This window comes from Microtus pennsylvanicus, chromosome 7, assembly GCF_037038515.1.
Source record: "Microtus pennsylvanicus isolate mMicPen1 chromosome 7, mMicPen1.hap1, whole genome shotgun sequence".
Lineage (NCBI taxonomy): Eukaryota > Metazoa > Chordata > Mammalia > Rodentia > Cricetidae > Microtus > Microtus pennsylvanicus.
In genome coordinates, this window is record NC_134585.1 from 108,802,610 (window position 1) to 108,827,367 (window position 24,758).

Genomic DNA, 24,758 nt, shown 5'->3' on the forward strand with positions numbered 1-24,758 from the left:
TTGATATAAATGATCTTATGTAGCCCATATGAAGGTGAGTCTGGGCTGGCCTTCAGGATAAACAAAATTTGGCAGAAGTATGATGTGTGTCTTTGAAACACAGTCCAGCTTCTGCCCCAGTCTCTTGTACCTTGAGTGAGTCAGCCACCATTTATGAGGACTCAAGCAAGCAACAGAAAGACTTACATGAAAAGGAAACACCTTGCCAATGTCACCTTATCACTAATGCCAGAGTCACCTTGGTAGTGGCCATGATCAAACTTTCAGGTGTCTGACCCAGTAATCTCATGTTCCTGAATTCCTGACCCATACAGACCAGGAGCAGATAATAAAGGCCTGTTGTCTTAGGTTCTGCAGCAAATAATAATTCTAATTTTTTAAAATGCGGTCCTTATCTTTGTCAATACTTATATGCAAAACTGATTAGTTTGTTCAGAGATGGCACAAAATGGTCAAAGAAAATGTCATTAGAAATAGAAAAGAAGAGAATATGGTAAATATCAGCAAATTGCCCAAGACAATGGAAAAGTTACTTTATAAATAATGAGAGTACTGGGTGAGGTGACACACACTGCAATTCCAGAACTTCAGAGATGGAAGCAGGAGGATCAGGAGTTCCGGTTCATCCTCTTAGATATCAAGTTCAAGGCCAGCCTGGAGTATATGAGATTCTGTCTCACACTGAAAAATCAAATAAATAAAACAGATAAGAAGATGTGGTATGCAGATGCCGGCAGTCAGTGTTAGCTGATACAAGTACTCCTGTTCCTCTCTCTTAAGGATACAATTAATCTTTAGATTCAGGGAAGGAGAAAATACATAGGTATGGAGAATAAATAGAGTAATACTTTTTTAAAAAAAAAAAGATTTATTTATTTATTATGTAGACAGTGCTCTGTCTGCATGTATGCCTGCAGGCCAGAAGAGGGCACCAGATTTCATTACAGGTGGTTGTGGTTGCTGGGAATTGAACTCAGGACCTCTGGAAGAGCAGTCAGTGCTCTTAACCTCTGAGCCACTTCTCCAGCCCCCGAGTAATACTTTTTAGAACATCTTTGATAAGTTTTTACAGAGGAAATAACTTGAAGCCCCAAAGTCTAAGATAAACAGGGCAGGGTTAATAAATGCAACAAGAGAGACCATAAATTAATAAGTACTAAAATAGGATAACAGGTAAACTAGAGCTCCTTCTTCTACTCATTCCACTTCATGACTTTTGATTCTGACAAAATGAAAAATAGCAAAATGAGGGCCCAGGAAGATGGTTCAGCCAGTTATAGGTGCTTGCCACACAACCTGACAACCTGAGTTTGACACCAGAACCCACATGGTAAGTGGAGAGAACCAGCTCTACAAAACTGTCCTCTGACCTCCACGCGAGTGCTGTCACGTATGCGCCTTCACACACACACACACACACACACACGCACGCACGCACACACGCACGCACGCACGCACGCACACACACACACACGCACGCACACACACACACGCACGCACACACACACACACACACGCACGCACACACACACACACGCACGCACGCGCACACACACACACACACGCACGCGCACACACACACACGCACGCACGCGCACACACACACACACACACACGCACGCACGCGCGCACACACACACACACGCACGCACACACGCACGCACGCACGCACGCACACACACACACACACGCACGCACGCACACACACGCACGCACACACACACACACACACGCACGCACACACACACACACGCACGCACGCACGCGCACACACACACACACGCACGCACACACACACACGCACGCATGCACGCACACACACACTAATAATATACATTGTTTAAGAAACAAAAGAACTCTGACATAAATGTTATTAGTCCCTTGTTACAAATGAGAGCAGACACAGGAGCTTAAGGGGTCCAAGTTCACAGAGTCAGTAGAGTAGAGTCAGTGTGATCTGATGTAAAATCTGGCTGGTTTGGAAATTAACAGCAATAAAACCTCTTTCCATTGTGTTCTCGCTCTCCTCTCTCTCTCTCTCTCTCTCTCTCTCTCTCTCTCTCTCTCTCTCTCTCTCTCTCTCTCTCACATACATACACACACACACACACACACACACACAGAGAGAGAGAGAGAGAGAGAGAGAGAGAGAGAGAGAGAGAGAGAGAGAGAGAGAGAGAGCAATAATCCTGCAAAGCTGTAGGGCACTTTAGAGTTAGCCAAGAGAATTACATGCACACTGCTGTCTGAGGAAGCCAGCTTTCTCACTCCTCTCCTACCCAGCTATCGCGGTTAGCAGAAGGATTTCTCTTGAAAACGTGCCTGGAAATTATGCAGATGAATGATGATTATCAGCATAAGATTCTGATTGACAACCTGCAGCATGCTGCCCAGGAAAGCAGCCAATCACCCACAATAAGCAGCAGACCAGCCTGCGGTCTGAGGGATTTTTAAGGAGTCGGGTTATTATCTCTAACAACAGTCTCCGGAAGTCAGGCACTAACTGCTCCCAACTATCCTCAAATCACCAAGGCTTGTAGAGTAGAGTAAGCGGTGGCTTCCTCTACTGTGGTTCTCATTGCAGTTTAGGACCAAGCAGATGTGCTCCCTGTTCAGAGGCATCTGGATGTCCTGGTGCCTCATCCTCCAAGCTGTTCAGAAGCATCTAAATGTCCCACACAAGGGCACAGCTCAAGGCCCACCCCTCCCTTCTGCTTTAAAAAACTTACTGGATTGAAATGGCCCCAAACACCTTGGGCTCCTACATCATCAAATTGAAGATCAACTCCATGTACACTGCAGAATCACATTTACCACTTAATCTGTCAACTACCACCAAAGTTAATGGACCAACTGCCCAACTGACCTTGTAGCAATAGGCTTATCACCTAACCAATTAAACACATTTTCTTTGCAGTGCTGCCAAGACTCAGTAAAAGCCTCTCCACCTGCCCCCTGTGGCAGAGCCACTTGCAGTCTGCAGATGCTCTGTTCATGAATCCTCGAATACTCAAGACAAACTCGTTAAAATTTCAGCGTGTTAAGCAGGAAAGATGGCTCAATGGTTAAGAGCACTCGCTGCTCTTCCAGAGTCATGAGTTCAATTCCCAGCAATCACACAGCAGCTCACAACCATCTAATGGGGTCTGATGCCCTCTTCTGGCATGCAAGCATACATGCAGATAGAATACTGATACATAAAATACATTTTTTAAAAATTCAGTATGGGCCAGAGGGTGGTCCTAGCACTTGGGAGGCAGAGGCAGGCAGATCTCTGTGAGTTCTAGGCCAGCCTGGTCTACAAGAGCTAGTTCCAGGATAGGCTCCAAAGCTACAGAGAAACCCTGTCTCAAAAAAAATATTTTTTTTCAGTGTGTTTTATTTTTGTGTGTGTGTGTGGGGGGGGGAGAATGGAGCTCTTACACAGTCTGTTCTCTTGTTCTCCTGCCTTAGGCTACTAGTGCCTCTGATTACAGGTGGGTACCGCTACACCTGGCCTCTGAGTCTCTTTTAAACACCACTACAAAGCTTCCCTACTCTTCTGCTGGCCTGAATCTGGGCCAAACACTACAGCAAGTTCAGAATAAACTAGGTGTGGTAGCTCGTGCCTATAATCCTAGTACTGGGGAGCCTGAGGCAGGAGGACTACCATGAGTTCTAGTGATAGATTAGGCTACATAGTGAACTTCAGTCCTATCTGAGCTGCAGAATCTCTAACACACACACACACACACACGGAGAACAGACAGACATTTGGTGACATTTGGGAGGCTAGTCTCTATTTCTACTTGATTTATTTTTTAAAAAATCCAAGTAATAAAGCCGTGTACTTGGTTGGCATCTACATTTGTTCAGTGTCTTCATAGGGAAGAGGAGAAAGCCATCTCTGAATTTGTCTGGGCATCTCTGTACCTTTTCCATTTAGATAAAAAGCCCTAGTTAGCTTTCTGGTTTCACCGAGAGGGTGTTGGCTAGAGGCAGGCTTCATGGGAAGATCCCTGCCACACTCATCTCCAAACCTGAAACCAGGGTGGGTCTCTACTTACTTGTAGCCAATGTTTTTTTTTTTTAATTTGACTTATTTATTTATTTTTTGGAGAGTTTCACATCATGCACCCCAATTCCACCCACCTCCTGGTACCCCCCATATCTCTCACCCTAGCAGCACCTCCCCCTCCACATTAAAACCTCTTTCTTTCCTGCCTCTCCAACACCTCGTCATTCACACTGCTGCCATTGGGGACCTTGGAGTGTTCCACAGTATGACCCTCTTGTCCTATCAGCTTTACTAACAAATGTTCACTGCAATGAGCCCCTGGTCTGGTTCAAGGCCTCTGGTGTCTGGTACACCATCCTCACTGGATCCTCACCAGAACTCCTCTGGGAGGGATATCCTGCGGCTGCTCCAGGTCGTAGAGATCCTGAAGGTGTTGTTCCCCAGCACCAGTCCCTTCACAAGCTCCAGCAAGTCCTAGATAGGCTAGATGGGGTGGGCCAGCCCAAGGCCTGGCTGTGGGCCTGGGTGGTCAGCTGGTCAGTTCAGGCCTCTGGGGCCACCTGCCTCAGGCAAAGGGTCAGAGTTAGCTCCCCTCCATCCATTCCCTCGGGGTTGGTTCACCCTCTGGTGAGGAGTGGGGCCATGTCTCCCGATTGCAGGGGCCATCTCTCCCGATTGCAGGGGCCAGCTTCCCGATTGCAGGGGCCAGCTCTCCTGATTGCAGGAGCCTTGTCTCCAGATTGCAGGGGCCATCTCTCCCGATTGCAGGGGCCAGCTCTTCCGATTGCAGGGGCCAGCTCTCCTGCAGGACTCAGAGCCAGTTCTCTTGCTGCTGTGTCCCATGAGAGGTAAGGCCACCTTTCCCTGGGCCAGCGAAGGGCAGGCCGGCTCAGCATGGCCCCGTGATTTCATCTCTATTGGTTCCTAAGGCCCCCTGAGGTGACACAGGCCACAGACATCAACATGAACTCCAACTGCAGCTGGACCATGGACCCAGACATGGCTCTCCCAGCAGAGGCCTCAGGTTGCAGCCCCAACCCTGGGCTACTATGTGAGCTTTGGGGGCAATGTGGAACTCAGACAGATCCCAACTCGGTAGGGCCACAAACCCAGACATGGCCCTTGGTCTGGATGTCACCAGTTCTCAAGGTGGCAGTTCAGGTCACTAAGATTGGCATGGCCCCAGAGGCAGTGTGGCTCTGGGACACCGACATGACCTTAGACCTCTGGTGTCCGCACAGCCTTCAGTGGTAACAGGAACCTCGGTCATCAGCACAGACCCTGGCTGCAGTAGGACCACTTATATGACCCAAGCTCTGCTTGGGATGTCACCATGGCATTGAGTAGCAGCACAGCCCCCCTAGATCTGCATGCATCAAGGCCCTTGGACACTAACCTGGGCTCAGGTCACTGACCTGACCCTGGGCATCCTTATGGCCCTCGGTGGCAACAGGAGCCATATATGTCAATCCAGACCCTGTCCGTTTATAGGGTCATGGACCCAGACAAGGCCCTTGGCAGCACATGGTAACCACAGACACTCAGTTCAGGATGTTGCCAAAGTTTTTGGTTCACCTTATTCTTGGCTTCATGCTAAAAGGGTATCTTTACACGTCAAGGCTTCGGCTTCTGACTATGGCTTTAGCTTCTTCCGAGCTGGAACAGTCCTGAATCTCAGGATATTCCCACTTGGCAAAAATGAGACGGCCCAGCTCCCAGCAAGCCACCAGTGGCAATCAGAAGGGCAAAGAAGTAAAAGCAGTTCTCAAACTTCGTAGCCATGACCTAACGATACCTACAGGCCCAGCCCAGATTTGAAGGAAGTGTTCGCTTTAAATTGTCTTTTAAAACGGGGAGACTGGGTGTTGCTACAATACAGTGAAGATGATCAGGAAACCAAGAATCTACAGCACTTCCCCCTTACTGTCCAGCTAACTGGGCAGAGGTTGTGAAGCCTTACAGCAAACCCAGGGCCTCTTCCTGGAGGCAGACACAAACCAAACCAGAGATTCGGTAAGGGGAAGCCTTGCATGCTTGACTCTTCTGGGGCAACAGGAAGAGAATGAGGGGCCTCTGCTGAAATAATAGCTCTGGGCTAACATTAGGATCCAGACAAACTTCAGGGATAGCTATGGTCTAATTCCACTTTCGGGTCCCCGCTTCTCTTGGCTTAGTTGGAACTGTCATCTTGAGGCTCTCATCAAACCAACACTTTATCTTGGGAATGAGACTCTATGGGGAGCTTCAGATTTGGACAGGAAAATCAAGGGTGGGCACTGTGAGTGTCTCGAGCTGCGGGGCTCGGATGATGTGGCTGGCTCCGTTCACTGCCAGCATCCATCCTGATGAACCGGAGGATGGGGTTAGCAGCCAAGAAAGGAGCCACAGGGGCACTGTGATGATCAACCTTCTCTCATTTTCCTCCCTGCTCAATCCCAAGGTCTCACCATGTAGCCCTGGTTCGCCTAGCACTTCATGTGCAGACAAGGCTGGCGTTGGACTCCCAGAGTTCTCTGCTCCACCGCCCCTCCCACCCGTGTTGGGATTAAAGGCGTGCCCATGCTTGGTCAGTGGTCAACCTGTTTTCCAAACTGAAGAAACAATGTGACCAGCTGTCTCACACCCACACCATCGCGCCTTACCTACCATGATCGACTGCACCCTCACACGGAGATAAAAATAATTGTTGTACCCGCTTCAGCTTCAGAGTCTAACGGGCACCTAAGATCTCAGTGCCTAGAAAATGATTGACAGGACTAGGGAGAGTTTAATACACACGTACACACACACACACACACACACACAACTGGACACTAAGGCCTATGCTCATAATCATAGCCCTTGGGAAGCCGAGGTAGGCTGATACCTGGGCCTTGCTGACCTACACTAATTGTTGAGCCTCGAGTAAGGGCATTTACTTCAAAAAGTAAGGAGGAGAGCACTTGAGGAAAAAGGATATCTGAGTTTGTCCTCTGGTCTCCATATGCAAAATTTTATGTACACCCACCCCCTGCCCCAAGACACGCACCTTCACACCCAGTAACATGTACACACACAAAAGTGATGAGAGCTTTCAGTTGTCTCTTTTTGCCTTATAGTCAGTGTTAGAATTATAACAGGCACCTAAACATTGTTTTTGCTAAAAAGAGGGGACTCTTCATTTGGGATTATAAATAACTAGGAGCCTGGCACTCTGCCTTCATTTTTGGTAAGCAAGATTTGGGCAATCTGCTTACCTTTGTGTATGGACTGATTTTTTTGTTTTGCTTATTTTATTTTATTTTTTGGTTTTTCAAGACAGGGTTTCTCTGTAGCTTTGAAGCCTGTCCTGGAACTAGCTCTTGTAGATCAGGCTGGCCTTAAACTCATAAAGATCCACCTGCCTCTGTCTCCTGAGTGCTGGGATTCAAGGCGTGTGCCACCGCTGCCTGGTGTGTATGGACTGTTAATTACTCAAGGAGTATGTGGCAGTTTGGATTAGGAATGTTTCTCCATAGGCTCAGGCATTCAAACACTTGGTCTTCTCTCTCTCGGGGGCACTGTTTTGAGAGGGTATGGAAAGATGCAGCCTTGCCGAGAGGAGCATGGTGCTGACGGCTGACTTGAGAGTCTAAAGCCTTCTGCCACTTCCAGTTCACTCTGTTTCCCACTTATGGATGAGCTACACCGCCATGCCTGCCCCTTGATGCTATGCCACCTCCCCACCGTCATAGCCTCTTATCCCTCTGGAACCAGAAGCCCAAATTAGCTCTTCCCTCTCTGCTGTCTTGGTCATGACACTTTGTGATAGCAACCGAGAAGTAACCAAAACAGAGCCGCTGTGTAAAATCTAGATACCCAACTTTCACTCCCCCTTCCAGGCTGAAATCACAAAGCCATGGGTTAACATCTTAGTCCCAGCTTCCTTAAATGTCCTGTTCCAGACTTAAACATCTCCAGTGGTCCTAAACCCCCAGTTGCCTTGGAGTCTAAGAACATCAGAGTCTCGCAAGGCAGACGACCTTCCAGAGAGGACAATCACCTATGGTGAGGCTGCATCTTGGAACAGCGTTCCAGGAAGCGAGCAGGACAAATGCCGAGAGCAGTCACCTGTGGCTCCAAACCCCAAAGGATCCCAGCCAAGAGCTGCACAACAGTTGGCCATCGTCTTTTATTTGCCTAAATACACCCACACAGGTCAGCTTAGCCGGTTAAGCCCTCTTTAAACTCAGCCCACTCCCTCTGTTCTCAGTGTCTTAGGAATCTTTCCAAGCAGATTCTGTACATCCAGCTCAGCTAGAATTTTTCCTCAGTAAGTTGAGACACCCTCAAGATTCCATTACTTCTTGTGTCTGGGAAGGAAGAACACAGCACGTGATGCATGGTCTTCATGTCAGGCTCCCGCAGAACTGAGCAAGAAAATAACTGAAGCAGAGACCGGGAGGAGTGGAACTGTGTGGCCACCAGTCAGCTGATCCCAAGGCAGTGGAAGGAAACAGGAAGGTCTGATAAGGCCTATGGGGCTCGCTGGTGCTGTCCGTGAAGGCTGTGAGATGGCTTATGTGTCGGTAGTCTGTTCAGAGTTGGAGTCCAAGGAAACTGAGCTTTGACAGACCCTAAAAGCTTTGAGAATCACAAGGTAGGTTTCCTTGAACTTTTTTATTTTACAAGCGTAGACAATAGGGTTCATCATTGAGTTCGCATGGGACAACAAGATCCCCAGGCACCTTGCGACCTCTGGTATATTAACTTTAAAGTAAGAAACAAAGTTGATGATGGACAATGGCAGCCAGCACAAAGCAAACAAGAAGAGAACCAGGAACAGGGACTTGGCTGTCTTGAACTCCCGCCCGTAGAATGCACGTGTCTCTCGAAAGCCAGATAAGTTCTGGCTGAGTTTCTTACGGAGGATGCAGAAGATGTCCAGGTAGATGACACACATGACAAGGAGGGGGATGAGGATCCAGGTGATGAAGCTGAAGAAGACCATGTAGTCCAGAGACACGACCGAACGGAAATGGCACGAAAAGGTGGTGATATTTGGGGCGAGCCCTGAGATCACTTTTTTATTCCAGCCAAACATGGGGGTCAGTCCCACCAGGAAAGATATTACCCAGCAAAGGCCCAGGGAGAGCCATATTCTTCTTTGAGTGGTGACCACCCTGTATCTGTTTGAATGGGAAAAAAAGTTGGTGAGTTTACAGAAACAGGAAATGTCTAGCTGGGAAAAGGGAGGAAGAGTAATAAGCTTCCCAATTCCCTCATCTTCCTCTGAGATGAAACACCCACAGTGTTAGGTGCCATTAAAAAAAAAACTAGAATGATCAGCAATATGTTTCTAAGAATCAGGTGCCTACATGCCTCCTCCACTCAGTTGTGGCTCCAAGAATTCTTTTTTTTCATATTTATTTTGTGTATATGAATGTTTTGCTTGCATGTATATCTGTGTACCATGTGTATGCCTGGTGGTCAGGGTAGTCAGAAGAAGGCACTGGATCTCCTGGAACTGGAGTTACGGACAGTGCTGGGTGCTGGGAATGGAAGCCAAGTCCTCTGTAAGAACAGCAAGCCTTTTTCTCTATTGAGCCAGCTGTCCAGCACCTCTCTGTCCTGCAATGTAAGCACTACCTACATTTTTGGACCCCAGAGCTGATGATAATCTCCCCAAAGCTTGCTGGTGTGCTGTACTGTGCACTGCTTCGACTGGCTGTTGAACTGGAGCTCACAAGTTACACTGCCCTTCCACGCTTCTCTCTACCTGCACCCGCCCCATCTTTCGCAGGGGCATCAATGCTGCTCTTTGAGTTAATCAGTGTTTTCTTAAGGTTTCTCAAGTGCTTATGGTTTCATCCTGGGGAGGCAGAATTTCTCCTTAAATCATCCTTCCTAAATGGCCTCAAACAAACTACAAAAGAAAGAAACCAAGACTTACCCCAACTAAACCGCAAAGCAAACTAGAGATATTTTATGACAATCTCTATTTTACTGGTGACAGTGGCGTAGTTACCATTTATTGAACACAGACTCTGTAGCAGGGTTTTCCTGAGAACTTCACATTTATTAACTTTAGTGGCTTCACCTTATAAAGATGAAATTATCACCTTCATTTTAGATTTTAAAAATGTAAAACAGCGTTAGGTAACATATAGCAGCCAGAGGTGGTACAACTGAAAGGAAGAAAGCCTGGTTCAGATGCACAGCTACTCAGAGACGTGGAGACTGAAGCAGAGAAAGCTAAATAACTTGCCCCACGCCAGACCACAAGACCAGGGAGAAGACCTCAGACTCGTTTTCACCTCCGGCTTGGTTGTAGTTTCCTCATGCTCTTTCCCCAAGAGGAGCCGGAAGAAACCAGGAAATGTGATTTCTCATTGGCTGCCTGCTCTCTCTGCATGGTCATAGGAAGCTGCTGCCATTTTGCACAGCATTTTTACACATATTCCAAAAATATTTTTGTCTCAGAAGTGCTTTACATGTCATTAAAAAAAGATGAAAAGGAAAATATACATTTATTTTTTACATTCCTTGAGGCAGAGTTTCACTGTGTAGCCCTGACTGTTTTGTAACTCACTCTGTAGACCAGGCTGGCCTCAAAGTTACAGAGATCCGCCTGTCTCTGCCTCCTGAGTGCTGGGATTAAAGGTGTGAGTCACCACCACAGGCAATGGATATACATTTTTAGGACTTTTTTTTTTTCAATAACTGGACAGAGACAGAAGCAACGTTAAAATCTAACCTATATCTGCAAAACCACCCAGTCAGCTGCCTATCTCTTCTTACGCCCATCTTTCTACTTCTCCTAAAACAAGATAATCTACTAAGGCTCTATTATCTTGAAAACTTGAGATCAGATTTTTAAAAACCAAAGATACATCAGGCTTTCATCATCTTTGGCTATCTTGGACGGTAGTAGACAGCCATGCTCAACGGAGAAGGGCTCAGAGTGTCCCTGTTTCCTATTCCTGAATCCCTGCTCTTCATGCCTAACCTCTTCACAAACCATACGGTGCAAAGACATTTGCTGCCCTTTGTAAACATCGAGGGCCAGTTTGGGTTCATTTCTACTGAACAGGTCCAGAAGACAAACTTGATAGCTCTACTTTCCTGCCCCACCCCTCCCTCTCTCTCCTCTCTCTCTCTCTCTCTCTCTCTCTCTCTCTCTCTCTCTCTCTCACACACACACACACACACACACACACACACTGCTGCCCCACCCTTCTACAAACAGGTTACCTGACTGTCAGCTTGACCCGCAGGTAACGGTCTACAGCGATGGCCAGCAAGGACATAATGGAGGCATGGGTGAAGATCAAAATCACGCAGGCCATGAAAAGGCAGGTATAGAAGTGCATCTTCACTTCCAGGCTGACAGCAATAGCCAAAGGCATGACCAGTATCCCAACGGCAATGTCAGCCAGTGCTAGGGAGACTATGAAATAGAAGGTGGTGGTCCTCAGACTGGGGTTCAGCTTGACCACCCAGATGACCAGCATGTTGCCCACGACAGCGCAGAGCCCGATGATAACCTCCATGGAGATGTAGGTGATTTTCAACCACAACGTTGCTGTGGTGTTGTCAGGTGTCATGCTGTCTCGGAGACGCTGTGGGCTTGTTAGCAGGGCACGTATGGGCCAGAGGACCTAGCTCTTGCCGGACATCTGCCCGCAAGTCCACACGCAGCAGCCGCTGAGAACTCACAGTTCGCTCAGTCCGTCCAGGGTGATGCTCTCTTGGACCATCAGCTTCAGCCGCGCATCCCTGGTCTCCCAGGAACCTGGAGGACACGGTTCTGCGCAGCTAAATCTGAAAGTGCTACTCTTCTTACTTCCCCAGGCACTGTCAAGGCTTCTGTCTTCCTCCCCTTACTGCCCCGCCCCCAGAGGGCTCTTCAAGCTCCATCAAGATAAGCGCCCCTCTTTAAAGAAGTGAGATAGGCCATGAGGAAGTAGAGGGCCAGGAACCCTCAGGGGGGGAAAATGATGGGAGAAGCAGAGAAGGCTGGCACTAGTTGCGTGCAGACAGTTCAAAGAGAAGATGCCAGCTGGGGTCTGGTAGTGAAAGCTGATACTCTTAGCTACATGGAAGTCTAAGGCAGGGAGATCATAGGTTCAATGCCTGTCTCAGTTACAGAGTGGGTTTAAGGCTAGCCTAAGTAACTCAACAGACATTTCTCAAAAAAAAAAAAGTCTCAAGTGGGGCCATGGGGAGCTAGAGATATATCTTAGTAGTAGAATGATTGTTTGGCATGCATCGGAGCCTGTGTACCACCCCATCACAACAGACATACGTCACAGACGCGCGCACACACACACACACACACACACACACACACGGGGTGCAGAGTGGAATCAGGGACCACATGAGTGTAGGGATAGGATTAGGTAGAAGAAGAGACGGAAACACCAAATAAGTAATATTTCCACACTCTGCCTACTTAGCACAAAGTGACAAAGGACTTTTCTTGTGATAAAGAAAGTCGTGGCAGTGCATGCCTTTAATTCCAGCACTGGGGAGTCAGAGGCAAGTGGACACCATGAGTTTAAGGCCATCCAGGTCTACCTAAAGCTCAGGTCAGTCAAGGACAGAATCAAATGTACACACACACACACACACTTTTGTGTTTGTATATATGTGTGCAGGTGCCCAGAAGAGGGTGTTAATTTCCCCTCTGTAATAGCAGCAGGCACATTTAAACCACTGAGTCATCTCTCCAGCCCCAATGTTTAATTGGGTTGGTTTTTGTTGTTGTTTGGCTTGGTTTGGTTTTTGCTTTGGCTTTTGCTTTGGCTTTTGTTGTCATTGTTTTGAAGGTTTCATTAGCCTCCCTTGTGGCCCTTCATCTTACTTCTGTTCTGTTTTCTTTGTCTCTCCTTCATTGGAGAAGTTACTGAGAGCAATTTCTACCAAGTGGCAAGAAAAATATCTTTCTTACCAAAAGCAAGATGAATCTTGCTTGGTTAGTGTTGTGATTTCCTGTCGCTTTAAGGGACAAGCCACGCCCACTCCCATTACCTCTGACCTGCCCGAGGCCATCTTGGGCCCTTTCTTTTCTGCTTCCTTGACGTGCACGCTTTTTATTATAAGGAAGACCTGGGAATGTTATGGTTTTGGTCCCTTTAAGAGACAAGCCACACCCATTCCCCTCCTCATCCGCTGAGGCAGGCTGATCTTCAGCTTCCAGCCTGAGCTCGTTCTCTTTTTTCCATCTTCCTCTGGGAGAGGCAGCTTCGCTTCTGCCTCCCTCCCCACTTCTCTGCTTCCCCCCTTCTCTGTCTCTTTCTCCTCTTCTCTCTCTCTCTCTCTCTTTCTCTCTCTCTCTCTCCCTCTCTCTCTGTCCCCCCCCCTTCACCCTTCCTCCTCCATAACCCCCTGAATAAACATTCAACCTCACCCTGCATGTCGTGTCTATCCATGTTTCTGTCTTCTGCCCGCCTGCCATGTGTCTCCCTGCCTGGGACCAGCCATTGCTCAGGGACCGGCAGCCATTTCTGCCTGGGACTGGCTGCTCCCAGAGCCCGCTGCCTGCCACCACATGGCCCGCCACCACCATTTGGGACCTACAGCATTTCTGCTGCCTACTGCCGCGGGGATCTTGCAGCATTTTTAAAAAAGAACAACAGTTGGTTTCTCTTAAACTTCTCCATCCTTTGCCGCTCAGTACCACAAAGTAACCTTTTGTGAGAAACATACCTTCCTGGGCATGGGTGGTTCATACCACCTGGATGTTGTGGCCACAGTACACCAAAGAGCATCTTTCTGGAGAAGTTCGGATCTCCCGGCATGGCTGGCAGCCCGGCTTTAGGAGTGAGCATGGACGGAGGTGGTAGAGATGAGACTTCCGTCTCTATGTAAGGCATGCTGGTCATGCAATGGGCAGCTGCTACATAAACACCAGCAGAAACAAGATGGCAGTCCACATTCTGTGACCACAAAAGCTGAGTGAACAGGCTAGAGACGTGGCTCAACTATTACAAATACCAGATACCCTTCCAGAAGACCCAGGTTCAATTCCCAGCACCCAGATGTCAGCTCATAACCACATGTAACTGCAATTTCAAGGGGTCAGGCTTCCTCTTCATACATGCCATGCATAGACATACATGAAAGCAAAACACCCATACACATGTAATAAGTTTTTAAGTTGAAAGGAAGTGAAGAAGATGACAGGCACCATGAACGTGGTTCTAGCCCACTGAAAGCAGAAGGACATATTAAAGACATAGTTAAAGGATGTAGTTAAAGACAGGTGGATCAAAAAACCTGGCCATCTGTGATTTCAGATCCTCCTCCCCGCCCTGCTTTATTCTCTTGTGGAGACTGAGTTCTTTTGAAACCAATTCATTCCCATTGGGTTCGGGAAGTGAAGGGGACGGCCTAGGTCTAAGACCACACAAGCTATGAGAGACCAACCCATTGAGTGAAGAGGGACAGGGGACACACCTACAGCCACCAACAAAAACCACCTCATCCCACCTAGAAACATGACTCCCGGAGAGCTTTGCAATGTCTTGGGTTTTCCTTGAAGGACAAAAGCCCTTTCTGTTTTCTGAATAAACAGAGCACCATGCTTGGCCTATGACTGGGCTGTCTGCTCGCTGGAGAGTGAAATCAAAAGGCAGCAATCTGGAACAGGAGACAGAGAGACGAGGGTAGGCAGCCACCTCTCAACCTTCATCCCTCGCTGGTACCCATGGGCGCATCTCCTCCCATTCCCTACCATCAAGTCCTGTCTCCTTGAAAGTGCTGTCATTACAAGTCCCAGGGTTCTGAGGTCTCAGCCTCTGCAGGCTCCTGCCATCTGCATCTCTTCCAGAAGCCAGAAGCCCCCACGACACCTAAAAATTCATGGCTTGCTCATTCTCTTTCACTTCCTCCTGTGCACACACTCTTGGTCTAGATGGAGGGCCTCTTTCTTGGCCCATCTAGGACAACAAAAGGTTTCTCTTCAAGACAGTTCTCCAGCAAGACCTTAAAGGAAACTTCCTACACCACCTCTCTGTCATGTGGGTCCCACCATGTCGCCTTCACAGTCGCCCCGTCCCTATCCCGTAAGCCTGTAGTTCCCGAGACCAGACCAGAACCTCTTTGGTTTCTGTACCACAATGCCTGGCAGAGGGCAGCACACTGTTGCTAGATGAGTGACCAGAAATCTTCTTAGCAAGTCAGGTGGCAGAAACCTGCCCCTGGGCTCACAATGACAGAAACCCTCAGCTAGGACCTATTAGGTACTCTCCAGGACGCCAGCTACTGGGGGGGTGGGGGTGGTAAACAGGTGATTATTTGTGGTCTTCTGGGGGTGGAGATACCACTTGTTAATGATGAGCAAACAGAGCCTCAGAAAGGTTAAATACCTTGGCCCAGATAGCACAGTGAGGAATTGACAAGCTGACATTTGAGCCCATATGGCTGGCTGGCTTCAGAGCCTGTGCTCTGAATGGTAGCCTTCAGAAAGTGGATAAGCAAATGAGCAACCACAATGTGAAGCCGTCACAAGTGCAAGGAGCCTCTCGTTTTGATGGCACGTTGTGATCAATATTAGCAAGAAATTAATATTACAAAATGTAGGTGTCTTGGCCACCAAGAGCATGAGAGTAAAGCTCACATATAAAGTAGATGCAGGGTCTTCTCTGAGTCTGGAAGAGATGGCAGGACCAGAGAGAGGGTCACATAAGCAGGCCACTGGTGAGCCTCTGAGTCACACGGATAGCCATTTCTAGGGCCAGAACACCAAAAGATAAGTTTTTAATAGTGAGTTGAAGAGTAAGTGAACCGCAACTCATATTTCCCTGCCTTTCTCTCCCATAAAAAGAGGCCATCACGATGTTCAGTTCTACTAGAAGAGCCTTGTCTCTTCAAGGGGAAGGACAATGGGCTGTGGAGAATCATCAGCCTAACAAAGTGAAGGGTATCCAGGGAAAGGCCTCCCCCGGAGCTCTGGCCTGGAGCAACAGAACACAATTCAACCACAGGCTGCGTAACATCTGAAGAAGGCTGACCAGAGAGAGAAACTCATTGGCTCTTTGGTAGCTTCTCGGAAAACCCTAGAAAACCTCAGATTCCAGTCTTCAACAGCAAGGAGACCAGAGTTAGGTCTCCAGAACCCAGAGCTGGCCTAACCCAGAGCCAAGACAGGATGTCGGGCAGCCCTTAGGTAGAAACCGCGGCTTGGAGCCCTCACTGACTCGATGCTGCCGGCATACTTGCATAAAACCAGTCAACTCGCTTCCTCTTGACACGGTTACCACTTCCCCCAAAGCCTTATACTTTTACAGACGTTTCCATATGCCAGCGAACAACAGGGGCTTAGGAGGAACCAGTGCCCGTCATCCTTGAAGGTGCCTTCTCCTTGCCTGCCCCCCCCCCCTCCAACAAGGGAGTCTTTCAGGCAACTTTCCACAGGCGCTGATCTAGGCTTCCACACCAAGACCCCTGCAATTTACAGGGCTCGGCAGTCAATGTGCAGAGCTTGCTAGGTATCAGTGAAAGTGAGAGGTGTTCATGAGGCTCAGAAACCTACGTCAAGGTTCCCGGAACTGGAGTTACAGAAAATCGCGCTCTGGGAAAGGGAACTGCTCCATCCCAGGTGCCCACACCCTAGCTATCATAGCCCGACCCACCCCTAGTGAATGAGGCCTTCAAGCCCAAGAGAGAGTCTAGAGGGTTCACCTAGCCCTAACGTTCTTCCAGATTATAGACTCTAAAAACGTGAGTATGCTTCTAAACCAGCTGTGTCTTACAAGGATAGGGGTGGAGTATTAGTGTTTTTCTGGCTAAGGCGCTATGCTCAAAATGGCCACCAGGTGGCAGCACATTTCCATCGTCTAGTGGAACAGGCGATCGTCGTCGTCACGTGTCCCCCCCATCGTCATACCCCCTTCCGTCCCCCTCCCCCCCCTCTCCCCGCCAAGAAAAGAAAATGGGAGCTCCAAGTTGGCCTTAGACAATCTCAGACTTAATGTAGTTAGAAGCAAAGGCTAGGGGAAGGCAGGAGCGAGGAGGGTAGACAGGTCTGCCTATGGTCAGTCCAGTAGTCCCACAGAGTTGTGATCCTCTGAACCCAAGAAGGTTGGCAAGCAACAATCATCCAAACAAAAAAATTTTGCTTTTTGCTCCAAAAGACAGACACAATTACCCTTACCTCTCAGAGGAGGAATCTGCTTAGTCCCGTTCTGGTAAAGAGCCCGTTCCAGGATGGAGACCAGTTCTGTCTGGTCTCCCGACTTACCAACAGGGAGGACTCATGAGGGGTCTGCTACCATGAGATGCCTGCCATGAGGAGGTCTCGCTGGGTGTGCATCATAGGTCCTTCCCTTAATAGCCTCTGGTCCCTAATCTATCCTTCTGTGGACACAGGGCCCTCTGGCCACTCACGTTTTCTAGAGAACATCCTTCCAAAGCCTGTGATTTCTTCAGATGTCCTTGGGTCTCTTCATAGCCTGACTCGGGCTTCCAAGTACCCACGCTGGTATTTCTCACTACAGTCACGGACACCCATGGTGTCTGAGGCTCGTCTGACTTACACAGGTCAACCATGGGCCCTGACGTTGCTTTCAGTGTTCTTTGTGTAAACACTAGCAGGAATGCCTCAGGGCTATGCATCATAATGTATCCTTATCCTTACTGATTTGAATGCAGGTCTCCCTGCTACAGCAAGAATCTGCAGCCTCAACTACTTTGATGACACGTCTTCCCCTCCTACTAGACAAGGTCCTATAATTAGCGTATGGAATCTGACATCGATAATTGTTAACAGACACATGCCAGGCTCCTTGACAGGAGCTTCGTGCATATCCCTTATAATCATTTGCCGGACCTCGTAGTAAGTATAGCTACCCCATTTCACAGGCAAGGACACTAAGGCTTGAGGATCGGTGGTGACTTTGGGCTAGCAAGCGGCAGAGCCAGGATCCGAACCCATGTTAGTGACTGCTCACATTTCTTTGACCAAATCCTCAGCCAAAGTAACCTCAGGAAGGAAGGGAGGATTGTTTTGGCTCCCAGTTTAAGGGTGCAGTTAAGCATGACGGGAAAACGTGGCAGGAATATGAAGCAGCCGGCATATTTCACCCACACTTAAGAGAGAATAAGTGCTCATTCTCAGTGCTGCCCCCCCATTTTAGTCAGTCTGGGACCCCAACCCATAGAGTCATGCCGCCCATGGTTAGAGTGGGCCCTCCCAATCTAGAAACTCTCACAGACACGTCTCTTAGCTGAATCTAGATTGTCACGGCACAGTCTTGACTTCACAGAGCACAAACTATCTAAGTTTCAAACCCAAGCCCATTGCAGTGGATTACACAACAATAGACCAACATCAATTATACCAAACCTAAACTGCCGCGGGGCAGAAACTCTTCATTGTCTGAGTGGGTGTGGGTGATTCGTGGGTGGGGCCAGCTACAGGGGACAGGATATTTTGCCAGTTTTCTGGTTTCTGGCTCCTCCGCTGAAGTTGCTGGGTGGTGGAGGACAGGCAGCCAACCCCTCATCCCTCTCCACTCCATACCCCTCCATCTAGTCCATGGTCAGACAACACCAGGAAACCACATTACTTTACTTCCTTCTGAAGCGTTCTCGATAACTTTATTTCCCTCTGCTTTTCATTAAAGCGATTATATGGAGTATGTCTCGGCATTTTATTATGATTAAAGGTACTGTATTGTTATTGCCTATATAAGGTCTCAGAGACCGATTTCCCTAAGGAATTTAGGGCTAGGGGGGAGATTGTTTTTCTTATTACTTCCTTTGCTCTGTTCATCAGGTTTGTAAAGAAGCTTCATGGGGGTCACTTGTGCATGGGCAGCCAGGAGACTTAGTGAGGCAGCCCAAGCCAGGCTTTCAGCAACGATGTGGCACTTAAGACTTTTTTAAAAATCTATATGCATCTTCTCAATTTCTGACTCCTAGTGTCTTTTACAAGATTATGAAGCTTTTACCCCTACACATGTGTATGTGTGCATACTTATATGAGGATACCATAAAAACCAGAAGTCGTCACTGGCCCTCTTGCAACTGGAGCTACGAGAGATTGTGAACCACCTGGTGTGGGCATTGGGAACTGAACTCAGGTCCTCTGAAAGAGTGGCAAGCGCTCCTAACCACACTGAGCCAACTGTCCAGGCCTGGCTCCTGGTGTCTTTGCTCTGTCATGCCCTGTTCTTTTACAGGTGCCACGCGCTTTTTGGAAGGATGCGAGTCACAAATAATGAACGCATAAAAGGAGAATTAGCGTTTGTTGCCAGGGCACTACAGGGATTAGTACAATTATAAAAATAAGATACCCAGCCAGATGCAGCATACACATGTGTAGTCCCAGAACTTGGAAGGCAGAGGCAGGTTGATCTCGGTAAGATCAATGCCAGCTTGGACTGTGTAGCAAGTTCAAGCCAGCCAAGGTGACAAAGTGAGACCTCATCTCAAGAAACAAGAAATAAAAACAAACAGCTCCATAGCTCTGTCATCTTAAGTGAGTGTTTAGAAGAGGATTCAACACAGGGTACTGATGCCCAGCAGTGCCCAGGACGGTGCCACCTGCGGCACAATGCGATGGTCCTCGCGGCAAGAACTCCTCATTGCGAGTACACACCACTCCCGGGAAGGAGCAAAGTCACTGCCGGGCAGTCAGTGGCTTCTCTCTCTGAACAGGATCCCTCGGCAGCTTATGTGGTCCTCTCTTTGAGCACTTTAGGCTACTTCAGAGCGGCTTGTTTATACTGCTTCTCCTACTAGCTGGTCAAACCTCTTGTTCAATTTTGGACCACACCAACTCCCTTATTTCATTATCGTAAAATCACTGAGAGCCTAGACCAGCACCTGGTAAGTGGGAGAGCTGCCTCACGTTCAAGCTGAATATGTAGACTACGAGCCTCATGTTCAAGCTCATGTGTAGACTATGAGCCTCACGTTCAAGCTGACGTGTAGACTACGAGCCTCACGTTCAAGCTGACGTGTAGACTACGAGCCTCATGTTCAAGCTGATGTGTAAGACTATGAGCCTCACGTTCAAGCTGAATATGTAGACTACGAGCCTCACGTTCAAGCTGACGTGTAGACTACGAGCCTCACGTTCAAGCTGACGTGTAGACTACGAGCCTCATGTTCAAGCTGACGTGTAGACTACGAGCCTCATGTTCAAGCTCATGTGTAGACTACGAGCCTCATGTTCATGACGTGTAGACTACGAGCCTCACGTTCAAGCTCATGTGTAGACTACGAGCCTCATGTTCAAGCTCATGTGTAGACTACGAGCCTCACGTTCATGACGTGTAGACTACGAGCCTCACGTTCAAGCTCATGTGTAGACTACGAGCCTCACGTTCAAGCTGAATATGTAGACTACGAGGCTCATGTTCAAGCTCACGTGTAGACTACGAGCCTCATGTTCAAGCTGACGTGTAGACTACGAGCCTCACGTTCAAGCTCATGTGTAGACTACGAGCCTCATGTTCAAGCTCATGTGTAGACTACGAGCCTCACGTTCAAGCTCATGTGTAGACTACGAGCCTCACTTTAATGACGTGTAGACTACGAGCCTCACGTTCAAGCTGATGTGTAGACTACGAGCCTCACGTTCAAGCTGACGTGTAGACTACGAGCCTCATGTTCAAGCTCATGTGTAGACTACGAGCCTCACGTTCATGACGTGTAGACTACGAGCCTCACGTTCAAGCTGACGTGTAGACTACGAGCCTCACGTTCATGACGTGTAGACTACGAGCCTCACGTTCAAGCTGACGTGTAGACTACGAGCCTCACGTTCAAGCTGACGTGTAGACTACGAGCCTCACGTTCATGACGTGTAGACTACGAGCCTCGTGTTCAAGCTCATGTGTAGACTACGAGCCTCACGTTCATGACGTGTAGACTACGAGCCTCACGTTCAAGCTGACGTGTAGACTACGAGCCTCACGTTCATGACGTGTAGACTACGAGCCTCACGTTCAAGCTCATGTGTAGACTACGAGCCTCACTTTAATGACGTGTAGACTACGAGCCTCACGTTCAAGCTGATGTGTAGACTACGAGCCTCACGTTCATAACGTGTAGACTACGAGCCTCACGTTCAAGCTGACGTGTAGACTACGAGCCTCATGTTCAAGCTCATGTGTAGACTACGAGCCTCACGTTCATGACGTGTAGACTACGAGCCTCACGTTCAAGCTGACGTGTAGACTACGAGCCTCACGTTCATGACGTGTAGACTACGAGCCTCGTGTTCAAGCTCATGTGTAGACTACGAGCCTCACGTTCATGACGTGTAGACTACGAGCCTCACGTTCAAGCTGACGTGTAGACTACGAGCCTCACGTTCATGACGTGTAGACTACGAGCCTCACGTTCAAGCTGACGTGTAGACTACGAGCCTCACGTTCAAACTGACGTGTAGACTACGAGCCTCACGTTCATGACGTGTAGACTACGAGCCTCATGTTCAAGCTCATGTGTAGACTACGAGCCTCATGTTCAAGCTCATGTGTAGACTACGAGCCTCACGTTCAAACTGACGTGTAGACTACGAGCCTCACGTTCAAGCTCATGTGTAGACTACGAGCCTCACGTTCAAACTGACGTGTAGACTACGAGCCTCACGTTCATGACGTGTAGACTACGAGCCTCATGTTCAAGCTCATGTGTAGACTACGAGCCTCACGTTCAAACTGACGTGTAGACTACGAGCCTCACGTTCAAGCTCATGTGTAGACTACGAGCCTCACGTTCAAACTGACGTGTAGACTACGAGCCTCACGTTCATGACGTGTAGACTACGAGCCTCACGTTCAAGCTGACGTGTAGACTACGAGCCTCGCGTCTGTCCTCTCCCACCCGTAAGCGTGCTCACACTGTCACGTGTTCAATAGAAACTGGGAGGAGCAAAGAAGGCAATGTTTGTGTGTTTGTTGCATCTTTTTTATTTCAGTCCTAAACCAATGCAGGCAGACAATACCATGGGACTTACTTAAGAGGCCCTTGGAGAGAGTGTCTAACAAAACTGTTGGTGGCTTCTGCATGTTTGATTACCATAACAGAGTTTGTTCTCCTCTCTGTGACCTGTCTAACACGATGCTACCGGCACCCTGTTTTCTAGGCTCCACGCTCCACGATCAGAGCTGCTTTGTTTGTTGTCTTGATGCTGTTCTCTTGTCTGCTTCATGCTCTTTCTGTGGGGCCCAGAGCTACTTCTGGCGGTTTGTGGTTTAACCTTTCCCATTGCTGGGCTCATTGCTTTTCTTGTCCTAATTCCACAGTCACGGCGACTTGAGCAGGAGAGGAAACTGCTGTCTAGAGTGGCTCGTTCAAGGTCAAAACCGGGACGCAGCAAGTTTAGCCCCTTTCCCCATTCTGGTGCTCACCTCTCTGAACCCCCAGCTGAAACCCTGGGGTCTCCCAGCCAGGCATGCAGCTGGTGCTTTCTCCTAATTCACTGTGCATATGTCATGGTCAGTCGGCCTGGCCTGTCCATCCAGGGTTCTGTGCCAGCCAGTCACGCCGCCTCAGATTGGCAGCACCTTCCAGGCCTTCAACACTCAAAGCTGTGCCAAAAGTTCTCCTCTGCCTCAGCGAGGTGCCTGCAGCCATCCCTGGCTCACACAGTGTGCACACTGCACTTCTGCCTCCGGGTGGCAGATCTGTCCTACCGTCTTCATACCCCGAGGACCAGCCCCAGGGAAGAAATCACTCTGGGCTGTCAGCAGGTAACTCAGAAGTTGAACAGGTCCCACACATTGTTGTCTTGTTTTGTGAGTTCTTTTTCTGCGCGGATAACCTTGGCCCCACTGCCTAATCTCCCACATCTTAATTTCCTCTTTGGTGAAGGAGGGGAAGATTATTCTCTGGAGACTGTAGTAAAAAGGGCCTAACAGCTACAACAGGGGCCTGACCACTTGGGTGGTTACCAGAATCCTGCCTCCGTGTTCTTCCGCGTGGGCCTCACTGGCATCCAGCCAGTAACTCTTCATGAGGTGCTTGGTGGAAGCTGAACCAATAGAAACTATACAAACCACCTGTGTGCTGCAGGCTTTCTGGGCACCTAGGGGTCGCCCTGTCTACATTTGGCTTTCCCTGGCCCTCATCTCTTGAGAGGTTTTTGCTGGAGAAGCTCTTTGCTCCAAATCCTCCGTTGGTTCTCCTGGTTTCAGAAACTGGACTCACCCAAAGGCGATGACAGGAAGGCAGTGACGTCTTCTCCTATCTTTTCCACTTGCCAGGAAGTGAGTAGCTTGTCAGCATGAAGAAGCTTACGCCCGCCCGAGTTCAACCATGGCTCCACCCTCCTTTGTGAGCCTCGGGAGGACAGCCTGGGGGTCTGACGAGGACAGCCTGGGGGTCTGACTGCAGGCAGTTTCCAGACAGGCAGGATGGAGCTCCTGCTGCTGCAGGGGCCCCTCAGGGGCTGCAGGTGAAGCCTTCCCAGGGCTATCTCAAGAGCCAGCCCTATTCAGAACCATAATCACAGTCTCTGTGTCTCACCCGTCACTCATTGTGGAGAGCCTGGCAGAGTGCTTGGCACTCTTCACCGCTATAAAAAGGCCACCTCCAGGGTAGGGTGTGAAGGTTGCTGAATATTATGGTCACCTCCTGCCAAAATAGCCGCTTGACGAACACGAAGCACACGCAGCTTATGATTTGGTGTGCATTACATTCATTTGTGTTTACACTAGATCCCGAATACCAAACACCCTCTAACCTTCCATTAACCCTCGAACGGTTCCTGGTTGTTAAGGGGCACGGAAGCAGAATGCTTTCCCCCCAGAGCCAGACTCTCCAGTCACTCCCAGGCCTCCAGGAGAATGAGTCCTCCTGACCTGGTCCCTCCAAGATTGACTAAACCGACCCACGCGGACCCTCCCAGAGGGAAGCTGGATAGATGCTGGTTCAGTGGCCGTGACTTCCCGGGGGCAGCAGGAGTCTGGGTCACTGCAGATGGTCCAGTCTCTGGTCCTTGCCAACCCTCCCCCCCCACCCCTATCTAGTGCCCATGACTGGGGCTTTTTGTGTCATCCTGAAGTTGGCACTCTCTCATTTCCTGACAATAATGCTGGCTGTTGTTTCTGAGCGAATGGAACAAATGACCGATGTGAACCTAATGCAATCTGCAAACTGGAAACATCTGCAGCCAGGCAAGGAGCCCTGCAGGGAGGCAAGGGCAGCTGCTGGCTGGGCAGGGCTACCGGGAGCGAGGTCCGCAGAGGCTAGGACTGCTCCAGAAACCTGCAGGTCCTTCTGGGAGAAGGAAAGTCAGTTTTCTCTAAGGCCATGACCCCTGGAAGGTCAACCACACTCCAGTGGACGGACCCACACCCGTGAATATATGGATAGCACAAACTAGACTCAATGGGTTATAAGAATAATTTCTAAAGGACGTTAAGTTAGGAGGGGTGGGGTGGGAGTAGACTTGGGAGGAGTTAAGGGAAGAAGTAGGAGTGAATATGATTGAAACACATGCGTGTGTGTGTGTATATATGTATACGTGTGTGCGAGTGTGTGTATATGTATATGTGTGTGTGCGAATGTGTGTGTGTATATATGTATACGTGTGTGCGAGTGTGTATATATGTATATGTGTGTGCGAGTGTGTGTATATGTATATGTGTGTGCGAGTGTGTGTATATGTATATGTGTGTGTATGTATATGTGTGTGTGCGAATGTGTGTGTGAATGTGTGTGTGTATATATGTATATGTGTGTGCGAGTGTGTATATATGTATGTGTGTGCGAGTGTGTGTATATGTATATGTGTGTGCGTGAATGTGTGTGTGAATGTGTGTGTGTATATATGTATATG

At 48.8% G+C, this 24,758-nt stretch overlaps 1 protein-coding gene and 1 long non-coding RNA gene across 2 annotated transcripts; both read right to left on the reverse strand.

The window, feature by feature from the left end:
- Nucleotides 1-8,149: 8,149 nt before the first annotated feature.
- Nucleotides 8,150-12,446, reverse strand: Adora3 (adenosine A3 receptor). The gene is made up of 2 exons (XM_075981682.1): nucleotides 11,210-12,446; nucleotides 8,150-9,144 (listed from the first exon to the last, which is right to left on the reverse strand). The coding sequence occupies exons 1-2, from the start codon at nucleotides 11,560-11,562 to the stop codon at nucleotides 8,535-8,537; spliced, it is 963 nt and encodes a 320-aa protein (XP_075837797.1). The 5' UTR covers nucleotides 11,563-12,446; the 3' UTR covers nucleotides 8,150-8,534.
- A 1,647-nt stretch (nucleotides 12,447-14,093) lies between these two features.
- On the reverse strand, nucleotides 14,094-16,410 carry LOC142853879 (uncharacterized). Its single transcript, XR_012911275.1, has 3 exons — nucleotides 16,251-16,410; nucleotides 14,694-14,898; nucleotides 14,094-14,599 (listed from the first exon to the last, which is right to left on the reverse strand). It is a non-coding gene; the product is annotated as an uncharacterized LOC142853879 (long non-coding RNA).
- Nucleotides 16,411-24,758: the final 8,348 nt, after the last annotated feature.